This window comes from Equus przewalskii, chromosome 20, assembly GCF_037783145.1.
Source record: "Equus przewalskii isolate Varuska chromosome 20, EquPr2, whole genome shotgun sequence".
In the NCBI taxonomy this organism is placed as follows: Eukaryota; Metazoa; Chordata; class Mammalia; order Perissodactyla; family Equidae; genus Equus; species Equus przewalskii.
In genome coordinates, this window is record NC_091850.1 from 37,890,290 (window position 1) to 37,902,118 (window position 11,829).

Here is an 11,829-nt window from a genome sequence, read left to right on the forward strand (position 1 = left end):
GATCAAAGGTTGAGAAGCCCAAGATCAAAGCGCTGAGAGATCCTGTGTTTGGGGAGGGCACACTTCCTAGTTTGCAGATGGCTGTCCTTTGTTGTATCCTCACATGGTGGAGAACAGAGACAACAATCTCTCTTGTGTCTTTTTTGTAAGGGCACTAATCTCATTTGTGATGGCTCCACCCTTATGACCTACTTACCTCCCAAAGACGCCATTCCAGATACCATCGCACTGGGGATTTAGGCTTCAACTTAACGAATCTTGAGGGGACACATTCAGTCCATAGCAATAATAAATCCCACATCCTTTAAATGTTTGTTCTAAAGAGGGTAAATAAATATAGCTGTTTCTTCGTATATATATAGATACATGTATACACGCCAAGCAAGATATTTTCCCTCTCTTTTCCCATTTAATTGAATTCATATCTGTTTCTGCAAATCATCATTTTAAAGGATTAGGACCAAAATGTTGGAGGATAGCATATGAGAGTGGGAAATTAATGCAACTGGAGAAAATTTGATATTAACTTTCTCCTATTACCATTACTATGATTATTAAAATGATTTTTATGTGATTATTATTATTGACACTTTCTCATGGAGGTAAAGAAATGTCCTTTCTGAGGGAAACACATTTCTCCTTGTGGATCTACATTTAAGTTGCATCTCGCCAAAGTTTACATATGGTTTTTGTAGTTAATTCAATGTTGTAAGTTGAATGCACTTTGCCATCATGTGATCCAACAGTTTTTTTTGGTCTTATGCACAGCATATATTTCCATGGAAAACTTCCAATCTAATGTCTAAATAATGTGGTCTTTTTTCCCAGTAATTAAGGCCTTCTTTTAACAATGTAAGAAAAAAAATTATGTAAATCCATCAGCAAAGCTATTTAACAGAAACCAATACTCCATATCTTGTGAAGAATGCTGCTTTTTTAACATTGTTTAGGGATGTGAAAAATATGTTTAGGGATGTGAAAAATATGAGCATATTTTTGCCCTTCTTAATTGCTTTATTTGAAGCTGAATTCAATCTGTCTTCTTTTTTAAATATAACATATTATGTCACTATTTCAAAGTACAGATGATGTCTGTCCAGTCAGGAGCTATCTTTAAACATTTCTTAGAAAAATAGATAAAATAAGTCACTATATTTGAGAAATATCACATATTCCTTTAAAAATAAATTATAAACACTGTTCTTAAACATGATTCCCCTGGCTGAATCCTTCAACACTCCCCCCCCCCCCGCCCCCCACCGATCTGTTGGAAGTACAAAATTAATCTTAAATTCTAACCTATCATGGAAAACATAAATAATTGAAACTCCTTTATCGTACCTCCACTGGTTATTTATATAGTGTTTTAGATGGCCCTCTAATGTATCTTCTTTTCTTTTTTCAAGTTATAGTAGTACTGTTTGCAGCTCTGAAAAGACAGCGAAAAAAAGAGCCTCTGATCTTGTCTAAAGAGGACATCAGAGACAACATTGTGAGCTATAACGATGAAGGTGGTGGAGAGGAGGACACTCAGGCCTTTGATATCGGCACCCTGAGGAATCCTGCAGCGATCGAGGAAAAAAAGCTCCGGCGAGATATTATGCCGGAAACTTTATTTATACCACGGAGGACTCCCACGGCGCCGGATAATACGGATGTCCGGGATTTCATTAACGAAAGGCTAAAAGAGCACGATCTGGATCCCACCGCACCCCCCTACGACTCCCTTGCAACCTATGCCTACGAAGGAAATGATTCCATCGCGGAATCTCTGAGTTCCTTGGAATCAGGTACCACTGACGGAGACCAAAACTACGATTACCTCCGAGAATGGGGCCCTCGGTTTAATAAGCTGGCAGAAATGTATGGTGGCGGAGAAAGTGACAAAGACTCTTAACCTAGGCTGTATGTTCCGTCCCAACAAGAGGAAGTAACTTTACCCACACCGTCTCCACTTCACAATATTTGATATTCAGGAGAATTTTCCTGCCACTCAGCACAATTTTTTCCCATTTACTTTTTAAATTTGTCCATTAATTTCATTAATTCTTTCCTGTAGGACGTCTCATGGAATATATACGGCATTTTATTTAATCTCTTCCAAGAGCCAAAGCTATGGAAATTCAGTGTTGTCCATCTTAGGAAATAAAAGATAATTTCAGAAACATGAACAGGATAGTTCTCCTTTAAGTAACCTCACAAACAAGCCGCTTCTGTTAGATACACGTCCTGCCCTTGCAAATGAAGCTTTTAAAAAGGTGAAGAAAAATTTAAGGTATATCCTGTTCTGTACATTAAATTAAAAAAAAATGTACACGTGGTGTTAGTAGGTGTGATATAGAACCTGGTATACAAACGTTTGTGCAATTTCATTTCATCAAATTCTATCTGCTAATGTTTTATATTTATATTTTTGTATTTATTTTTAAAAAAATAAACCAGTTTTTACAACTACCTTGTCTCCAGCTTCTTTCTTCCCTAAGAGGAAAAAATTTCTCTCTGGACTAAATATCTTGGTACAAAATTACGTTGAATGCAGGTAAGCACACAAAATCGTTATAATTACTATTGAGAGCTCTAAGCAAATTAATATGATTTAGGTAAAAGTTACTTTTTCAATAAGTCCTGTTATGCTGTGATTTCTGAAAATCTCTTCACATTAAAAGTAATAGTCATTTATAGACCACTTAAAAATTTACCATTTAAACAAATTTAAAACAGCCATCCTTATGCTAAGTATCCCCAAACACAAGCAATGCAGTAATTTCACTTTGTTCATATTCACTAAAATTGTATCTGAAAGAATAAAACATTGTCTTATTTTTGTGTGACATTTGTGCTATTGAGGTTTATAGGCAATAATAGTTCACAGATTTCAGACAGAAATAATCCTTTAATGGAAAATATGCTTACCTCCCATGGTGACTCTGAAAATGCCTGGTAATGACAGTAATAATGTTGAGTATTCCATTAAGATACAGCATTGTAATTATGTCAAGTTTTAGAAAATGCATTACATGTTTATTTGTAACAAAGTCTGTTTTTCTGTCGGTGAAGGATTCAATAGAAAGTTTAAAAAAAGTACTGGCAGTTAATTATCTGGAGTTCCTGAGATTCATGGAGGCCAACTGCCACTAACTGATCCCTCATTGCTCAAGATCCAAACATGATTTATTTATAAATGGAACACTTTGTTGGGTCTACACTAGGAAGTCGAATTCCCCACTGAGTATATCGTAAACAATACAAAGATTTGTGTGCTTTCCAATTAGTGAAAATGCTATGCTTTTGGAGTGAGTCAGAGAGCAATATTGACATATCCTTAATGCAGAATTAATTATTTCAATCATCTTGAATGGTGTTTTTTTCCTCAACTTTCAGGCTGAAAAGGCACACATTCCTCTGACTGCAAACATTTTGGTTTGCCGAGTAATTTAATTATGGAAGAAAAACAACCCATGCGGTCTAGTTAAAATTACAGTCACATTATAAAGCTAAGTGACACATCAGCCATGGTAAAACGTAACTTGGTCGTCTTCCTATATTCAAAAACCCATTCATGTAACCAGAAGACTGGTTAAAGGACAAAGTTTAAGTCAAAAAGAAGCAAGAACAAAAAAGATTTAATCATATAAGCTGAACTGAAGGAAAAGAAAACCCTCAATATCCTAGAAGGACTGTTTATCAAATAAAATCAGCAAAAATGGAAATGACAAAAGAAGGTTTTTCTTATGAGCATTTCATATGAGTTATAGTTAAAAATATAATATTCATTTGATTGAAAATTTCCAGCACTAGCTATTTTTATTTACATTAGATGTCAGTAATTGGAATTCTTATTTGAATATTTTTAATTATCCTCATTCAGATAATTTCAAGCTGACATTAACTTGATCTGTCCTTTATGTTATTTGTCATCCAGTGTATAAATATAAAGAATTGTGCCAGTTATGTCAACCATCACCCACTGTCACCCAAAGATTCTCTTTAAGGAGATTGATTAGCAGGCTTCTTTGGCAATATAGGAACCATATTGTACAGAAATCATTTTTCAGAGTACTGAAACAGTTCTCAGTAACAGATATCCTAATTTTTTTAATAATGAAGGTGATGGGTTAAACAGTTAATATCTTGGAAACACTGAAATTAAAAAGTATGCCTATAAAGACCTGCTCAGACTCTTGCAGTAGTCTCCTTGCTCTTCCAAAGGAATACCCAATATGGAGATTACTCTATGTCCAAATGTTATTTAATATGGGGAGTGGGGAAAATGTCTCTCAGGATCATGTTATTGATTTCATTAGATAACTGTGGACCTTTTACTTGTTCGTCCATTTATTTCTTCATTCATGAAATATTTGGGGTATCTTTTGTGAAAATCAAAGGGTGTTCTAACCCCTAGGGATGTAATAGTAAATCATATATAATTTTTATATATGTACATAATTCCTGTATTCATGAAAAGGAAAAAAAATGGCAAACAGTTATCAAAACACTTAAAATTTATAACAAAATACCTAACTTTTACTATTATTATTTTTTTTTTTTCCTGAGGAAGATTTGCCCTAAGCTAACGTCTATTGCCAATCTTCCTCTTTTTGCTTGAGGAAAATTCGCCCTGAGCTAACATCTGTGCCAGTCTTTCTCTGTTTTGTCTGTGGGTTGCTGCCACAGCATGGCCACTGACAAGTGATGTAGGTCCACACCCAGAAACCAGACCAGGGTCACCAAAGTGGAGTGCACCGAACTTAACCTCTAGGCCACAGGGCCCGCCACTACTACTATTAATTTTTTTGAACACAAAGAAAAGAAAGTATTCTGTCATCCTTTTTCATGTTTTAAATATTCAGATAAGTGAAATAAAATGATTTATAAACTTTGGTAGTTAGAAATGCTGATTAAGTTAATCCATTCTCATTGGTTCTGTTTTCAACAAAATATCAAAGAAAGTTTATGCAATGATAAATTCATGCTCTTAGGCTGAGTTCCTCTGTATATGTCAAGTAGCTACTATTGGACAACTGCAAGAGCTCCAGACATGTTTTGGTAGACTTACACACATGAATTATGGGTAATTAGCTGTCTAGGATAGTCTAAAAGAAGGAAACCTAAGATTTAGGATTAAGGATATTCATATGTCTGGGTTCATTTATCAATACATCTACATAAGTATCTACTTATAATGCATTCAATATGCCTTCACCAGCCACACCCACACCCCGAGGGCCACCTGTTGCCTGGCACTGGAACTGTAGGCTGCAGCTTTCTGGCCCCATGGATTTGCGCCTGGGTGGGTAACCCGAAGCGGCACAGCAAGAGTGCTGGGCAAGCTGTAGCTACTTGTGGCCATAAACAGAACTTCCCTGACTCACACACTGCCCCTCCACATCTGCTAGAAATGCAGCCTGTCCCTGAGCTTGAAATAATAGTAAACCCTTGGTCTCTTTTTATACCCTGGCCCAGCTGCTGGACCTCTCCCATTGCTCTGAAAGAGCGCAGTATTGGCCCAAAGGGTTCAGGGCCCCGACTTGGTCACCTGGTCATTCTGCAGGTTGTAAATAGTATACAATAGTAGCGTCTAGTCATTTCTTTCCTTTGCTGAGAGCACATGAGGAGCCAAGTCTTTCCCCTTTTCCTGCAATGTTGTGCTCAAGCCCAAGACTTTGTGGTCATCTGGATCCTACCTTTTCTTGCAAATCCCACATCCAAGAAATCAGATTCATTTTCCTTTTTAAAGCATACACAGAATCCCACCACTTCTCATCATTTCGATTCCCTGACCCATCACCGACACCTGTTTTTCTCAATTATTAAGAGCAATTAACTTCCTAACTGGCCTCTCTCTTGCCACCTTGCCCCACTTACACTACTATTAGCATGGAGATCAAAGAAATATGTTCAAAATGAACTTTCCACTTGGTTGTTCCCTGGTTCTAAACTCTACTCCTTCCTCATTCTACTCAGAGTAGAAGACAAAATCCTTATAATGTCCTAAAAGCATCTCCATACCCCTCTGACCTCGTCTGCCACTTGTTTGCTCTGTTCCAGCCTCTCCCTCTCTGCTGTTCCTTCCTGCGTCCATGTGTTTACACTGACCATTCCCTCTTCCTCCAGCTGGTGTCCTTACCTCCTTCAAGTTCTTTATCAAATGCTCTTTTCTAAGTAATGTCTACCCTGTCCACCCTACTCAGAGTTATAGTATTTCCCTGGACTTTCCCATCATTCTTCCGCTGTGTCTATTTTCTCCCAAACACAACCACCTTTTTAATTTCAAAGTTATGTGACTTACTTGTTTACTATGATTATTTTCTGTCTCCTTCAGACAGAATGTAAAATTCACAAGAGCATGGATTTTATCATTTTTGTTCATTGTGATGTCTGATAAACAGAATTATGTCTATCTGTTTAGCGGCTCAATGGACATTTGTTGGAAAAATTAATAAATGTACTATTGGACTTATCACACATTATACTTACTTTTAAATATATATGTATACTTATATATATTATATGCATATGATATTTCTGCCTCCTCCTTTATATGGTGAGCTACTCAAAGTTATCAGAGGCATCTTAGTGACTTTCTTGTTCATTTTCTGTGAACCCTTTTTCTTCCAGACTGGTACAGCACTGGGCTATCGTTTTAAGGATAAACAATAATTAGCTAATAATTATTTTGGCTAATTGCTTTAGGAAATTGAAAATAAATATTAAAGCATACAAATCTGCGAAAGTCAAAATATTGTTTTAAATGAAGTTATATTGAAATGTGTTTGGAATATTTGCAAAGTGCCAAAGATTATGATAGTGAGACTTGGCATAAAATAAAATAAAATAAATGCTAGAGACAGAGAATGACTGTCTTTTCAGGTTCCCTTCTTGTGTGGTTGGGGTCTGGGTCATGATTTTTGGGACCTTAATAGTGCTGCAAATAGGCCAAATAAAGAGACTGTTGATCAGGGAAAGGTTTGAGAAAGATGATGATGAAAAGGAAAGTTGAAGCGGAACAGAAGACCAATCCCCAAGAAAAACTCTCCTGCCTTCTTGCCAAAAGGCAGTGGGGTTTAACTTTGTAATTTGCTTGCTTCTTGTATATTTTGTTTGTTTTTTACAGGCTGTAATTACTGGGATAAAGAGTTAGATCTGTATTTCTTGATTACTTTTAACGTCTCACTTGTTGAAATTGCTAACACATACCAAGTTATTGCCATGCAAAGAGAGCATCTTTCAATTTTACCCAGGCATGGACTCTGGAGACAACCTTGATCGATCAAGAACTCACAACAAAATCAAGGAAATGAGCGGAGAGAATTGGTGTGAATGAGCAAAGATGCTTGGAGTCAAAGGTTCATTGATGGTTAAAAATAGAAAACAACCAAACATATATATTTTATATATATATATATATATATATATAAAGTCTCAGCCTCTAAGAAAACCCCAGCAAAACAATATGTATATAAAATTTATATATATATATTATAGATAATATATAATTTATTTTAGTCCACTCAAACATTTATTATACATATTCCAATCCCCGTGATAACCTCATTATTTCTTTAAGGTTATGAATACAGTAGTAACCTCCCCAACTAGCTATTTCATTTCACATTTGGAAACCAACTAAGCAAAATAAGAGAGAGAAGGAACTTTTCACAATTGTAATTAGTACAAGTAAAACCAAACAAAAAGGCAAATGAAGATACTTTGCTTAACTTTATTTTCTACTATTATTCCAAATGCGATTATTTTAGAGTATGCGTAAAGTTGCACAATGGACATTCCTTATTAAATTAAAAGATTTATATTGGAAAGGATTAACGATTAATAAGTGCATAATAGAAAACTGGTAGACAGTTTGTGAAAACTCTTTTCCAGCTGTGGACTTATCCTGAATTTGGAACATGACATTTACAACTCCACAGGAAGGAGAGCGCAACAACTCCATTCCCAAATTTGTCTGAGCAAACCTCCTACACAACGTGAAATATTTAGAAGCATCCCTAAGACTCTTGCCATGATCTTTGTCTCTATCCTTTTACAATCAAGAGGATCTAAAATTTTTTTTATCAACATGTAAAATCTATGCCATTGTGATGGAGTTTACATTTATTTCCATTATCCCCACTACTAATGTAGCTTAAAATAAATCTCTCCTAAATGATTTTGTTAATGTCAGTACATCTTTGTACAAAACAGCCAAAGCTTAGTGATTGATTTATTTCTGGCATATTCTACTTTTCTTTTAGACGAGTAGGACTTTAGCATTACAAAGTTATTTGTTTGAAATTTTTATTTATTTTTTACCAGCTTTATTGAAATATAATTGACATATAACATTGTATAAGTTTAAGGTGTACAACAAAATGATTTGATACATATATGTGCATCTTAACTACGTAAATTGCATATTTCTGTTTCTTCTAAGAGTTAAATTTTATTATAGGCAGAATTTGATTCTGCATTTGAAATAACTCTGAGCATAGAAAATATTCATTCAAAACAGTGTAGAGCCTTTAGCAGTTCCAACATATGGAACATTCTCTTGGCAGATCTATGTAATTTAGACTAAAGCAATTCCTTGATTTTGTGGTTACATTTTGTTAAATACGTAAACCTGATAAAATGCTCGTTCTAAGGACTGGACACCTGAGTAGATATTACATAAATACTTGTTGAATGATTGATTAATTTTGGCATTCTAATACTTTGTTTTCTAATTTTGGCACTGCGGAAAATGTCAGGTTCCATGCCTTCCCTACCCTCAACCAAAAAGGCAACATGTTTCATTCATATTTGAAAAAGCATATTCTAGAAATGTCACAGTAACCTTTTAAGATGACAGTCTCTGCCTAGGAATTCTTGACAGCAGCTATGCACAATTATGCCAGCTATATATTGAAACTTTCTTACATCATCTTCCCAAAAGTGATAGCCTGAGCAGACAGCATTTAGATGGATGGGAGGAAACGCAAACTCGCTGCACTCTTATAAACTTTGTGTTTTTGAGACAGGAATAGAAAAAGTGAAAATCAATTTCTGGTTTATTTATTGGCAAAGTGAATCGTTTAAGTTATTTAAAGATAACCATATTATATCTCATTTTCCCTGTGAAGCTAAAATCTCGTGGAATTACTAACATAGAATATTGAACACAATTAATTCTGTAGCTTGATACATTCCTTAGTAAAAATTTTTCAATTTTGTTGAAAAATAAGAAAAATAAAGACAAACAGAAAGATTATTCTCCAAATCACTTAAAATATAATCATGCATCTCTTAAGTGGTAAACTTAAGCACATAAAATGTCAGTGATGAACAGTATCTTTAACATGTGTGCTTGGGAAACTTATTCGCAGAATTATAAGGCTCTAATTTACGATAATAGTAATGATTAAGATGATGAAGGTGATGATGATAGTGACTAACATTTTTGTCCCCATTATATGCCAGGCAGTGTTGGCAGTGTCTTACATATATTAACACATTTAATAGTCACAATGACTCTCTGAGGTAAGTGCTATTATTATCTCCATTTTATATGATGAAAATACAAGTGAAGATTAAATAAAATTGCCTAAGTTCCTATTCTTTTTACACAAGAGAACTGGGAAAGACAAGTGACTCAGCTTTAAAGTGGAGTGCTCTTAAACCCATACTTACTATTGGTGAGGATAAAATAATAATCCTTGATATCTCAGGGCAGTGATGACAGTGAGAAGATTTCTATCAACAGTGTTGTTATGGAAAATGAACTTTTTAATAAAAAAAATAGTAGTATTTGAACCACACACATTTCATCTTAGCTTCATGGCTGGCGCTAGACCATCGTCTGGGCCAATAAAATCCGCCTAATCGTGATTTCTAGGTAATTTGGTTGGGATTTGTCCCCCAGGCTTTCTAATACAAGAGGGTCATATTGCACAATATGTCATATGGATGCCACATCTTCCTGGTATCTGGAAGGGTCCTTGACATCAGGGTAGCCCTTTCTTGAAGGTACCCCATTTCCATTTAACAATGAGGCCTCAGTACCCATGCTGAGACTCTCCTGGGTTGAATTCCTGACCCAAGTCAGGGTGAAGACTTGTTTGCAAAGCAGTACAAGCTGGGAGCCCAATAATGCCTCTGTCTCTCAATTGGCCCAGTAGGCCAATAAAATTTGCTGCTCGAGTGGCATGTACCCAGATGCTGTCTGGGGCAAGCATTTGGTCCAGAACCCCATAGGCAGCTGTGTTTAGTCTAGAGATTCCATGAGGCATCGTCAGTGACTCCACTCAGAAGTATGAGCCCAGAGGGACTAAAGGCAGGCCCTGCTGTATGGTTTGTTGGGCCAGCCACAAGGCAGTTTGTTGAGGTTCTCTCCAATGGAAATAAGCCAATTTGCATGTAATAGCATAAATAGGCTTAAGTAGAATGAGTAAGTGTGGAGTATATTGCCACTGAAGGGTGCAGCGACCTAATACGTGTTTGGCCTGCTGTAATGTAGTGGAAGGCTTGATTGCGAGTCGATGTTTTACAGCGTGAGGAATTTCAAGGCCCTCAACTAACCTTTCTTTGTGATCACCTGAGCTCAGTGGCTGGTCCTTTGATCTTATGCTATAAATATTGTGTTACTAGGTGTAAGTTTTCCCCAATGGCATCCTCAGAAAACCCCCATAGAAGAATGTCATTCTATATAATGCCAAAGGTGGCAGTGGGTTAGTTTGAGTGAATTTAGATCTTGTCTGCATGGTTATATATTGATGGCTAGGCTACTTAGATAACCATAAGCAGCCTGATAAAGGTATACGGGGTGCTCTTGAAACTAAGCAAACTGAGGTTGTGAGCCTTCAGTTATTTGGACCAAATAAAAGATGTCGGCTAGATCTAGAACAGAAAAATAAGGATCCTGAGCTTTCTGGGTGTTATCTATCATCTCTACAATATTGGGAATGGGAGTCTTAATGGCAGGAACCTGTGCACTTGTTTTGATAGTCAATTGTTAATCTCCATTTATTAGAGGCCAGCTTTACCACTGGCCAGATAGGGCTATTAAGGGATGAGATGGTGGGCCTAATGAGCCTGGTGTCAAGCATATCTCTAAGGATGGGCAGAAGGCCCTCTGTGCCTTGTTTCAACTGAGATTGTGGTGTATTTACTTTTTCCACTGGAGAAGGAATTTGGGCAGGTTCCCATTTATTAGCTCCCATGAAAAAGGCTAGGAATTTGGGTTTATTATACCAGACGTGTAGCTGGAGAAGGGCATCCATACCTATAATAGATAAAGAGAGCCAGGAGGACCATCATCACTGGCAACTGCTTTAGAAATATGGTGGCAGTAGACACAGCCAGCTTAATTTCTACTGTCGTCACAGTTTTACTTGCTATGCCTTGTAGGACATTTCCTTGGAGAATCCAGAAGGGTTACCTGGAGTTACTATGGGAATGACTTGGGCTCCTGTATCTAATATGTCCGAGAATGTCTGGTTATTGCCTTTGTCCCAGCGGACCACAAGAGTAGTCAATGGGTAACTGTACCAAGAAGTGGCACAAGCTCCAGTCTCCATGGTAACGCTCTGGGTTGCTGCCAAACCCACAGGTGGGAGAAGTTGGTTGGAGAAGAGGGAGTATCTGGACCCTTTGAAGGCCTCTGGGCCATTGAGACTAGACTCTGTAATGAAGTGATCAATTATTTTAAAAAGAGGAGTTTGCATCAAGGCTTCCCAGATATAGGCTCACTGGGGACCCCCAGTTGCTGGAGCTGACAGTATAAGGCACTCTGCTGTTTAGAATCATCCCTGTTGGGTATTGGTTCCCAACATGGTTGGCATGGGGACTCCAGGA

The 11,829-nt window shown here is 36.8% G+C and overlaps 1 protein-coding gene across 1 annotated transcript in view; it reads left to right on the forward strand.

The window, feature by feature from the left end:
* The window catches only part of LOC103562392 (cadherin-10), a 169,922-nt gene extending 167,468 nt beyond the window's left edge, over positions 1–2,454 (forward strand). The window contains exon 12 of the mRNA XM_008537428.2: positions 1,407–2,454. Within this exon, the coding sequence (XP_008535650.1) occupies positions 1,407–1,897 (491 nt within the window). The 3' untranslated portion in view covers positions 1,898–2,454. The remainder of the gene's footprint in view (positions 1–1,406) is intronic.
* Positions 2,455–11,829: the final 9,375 nt, after the last annotated feature.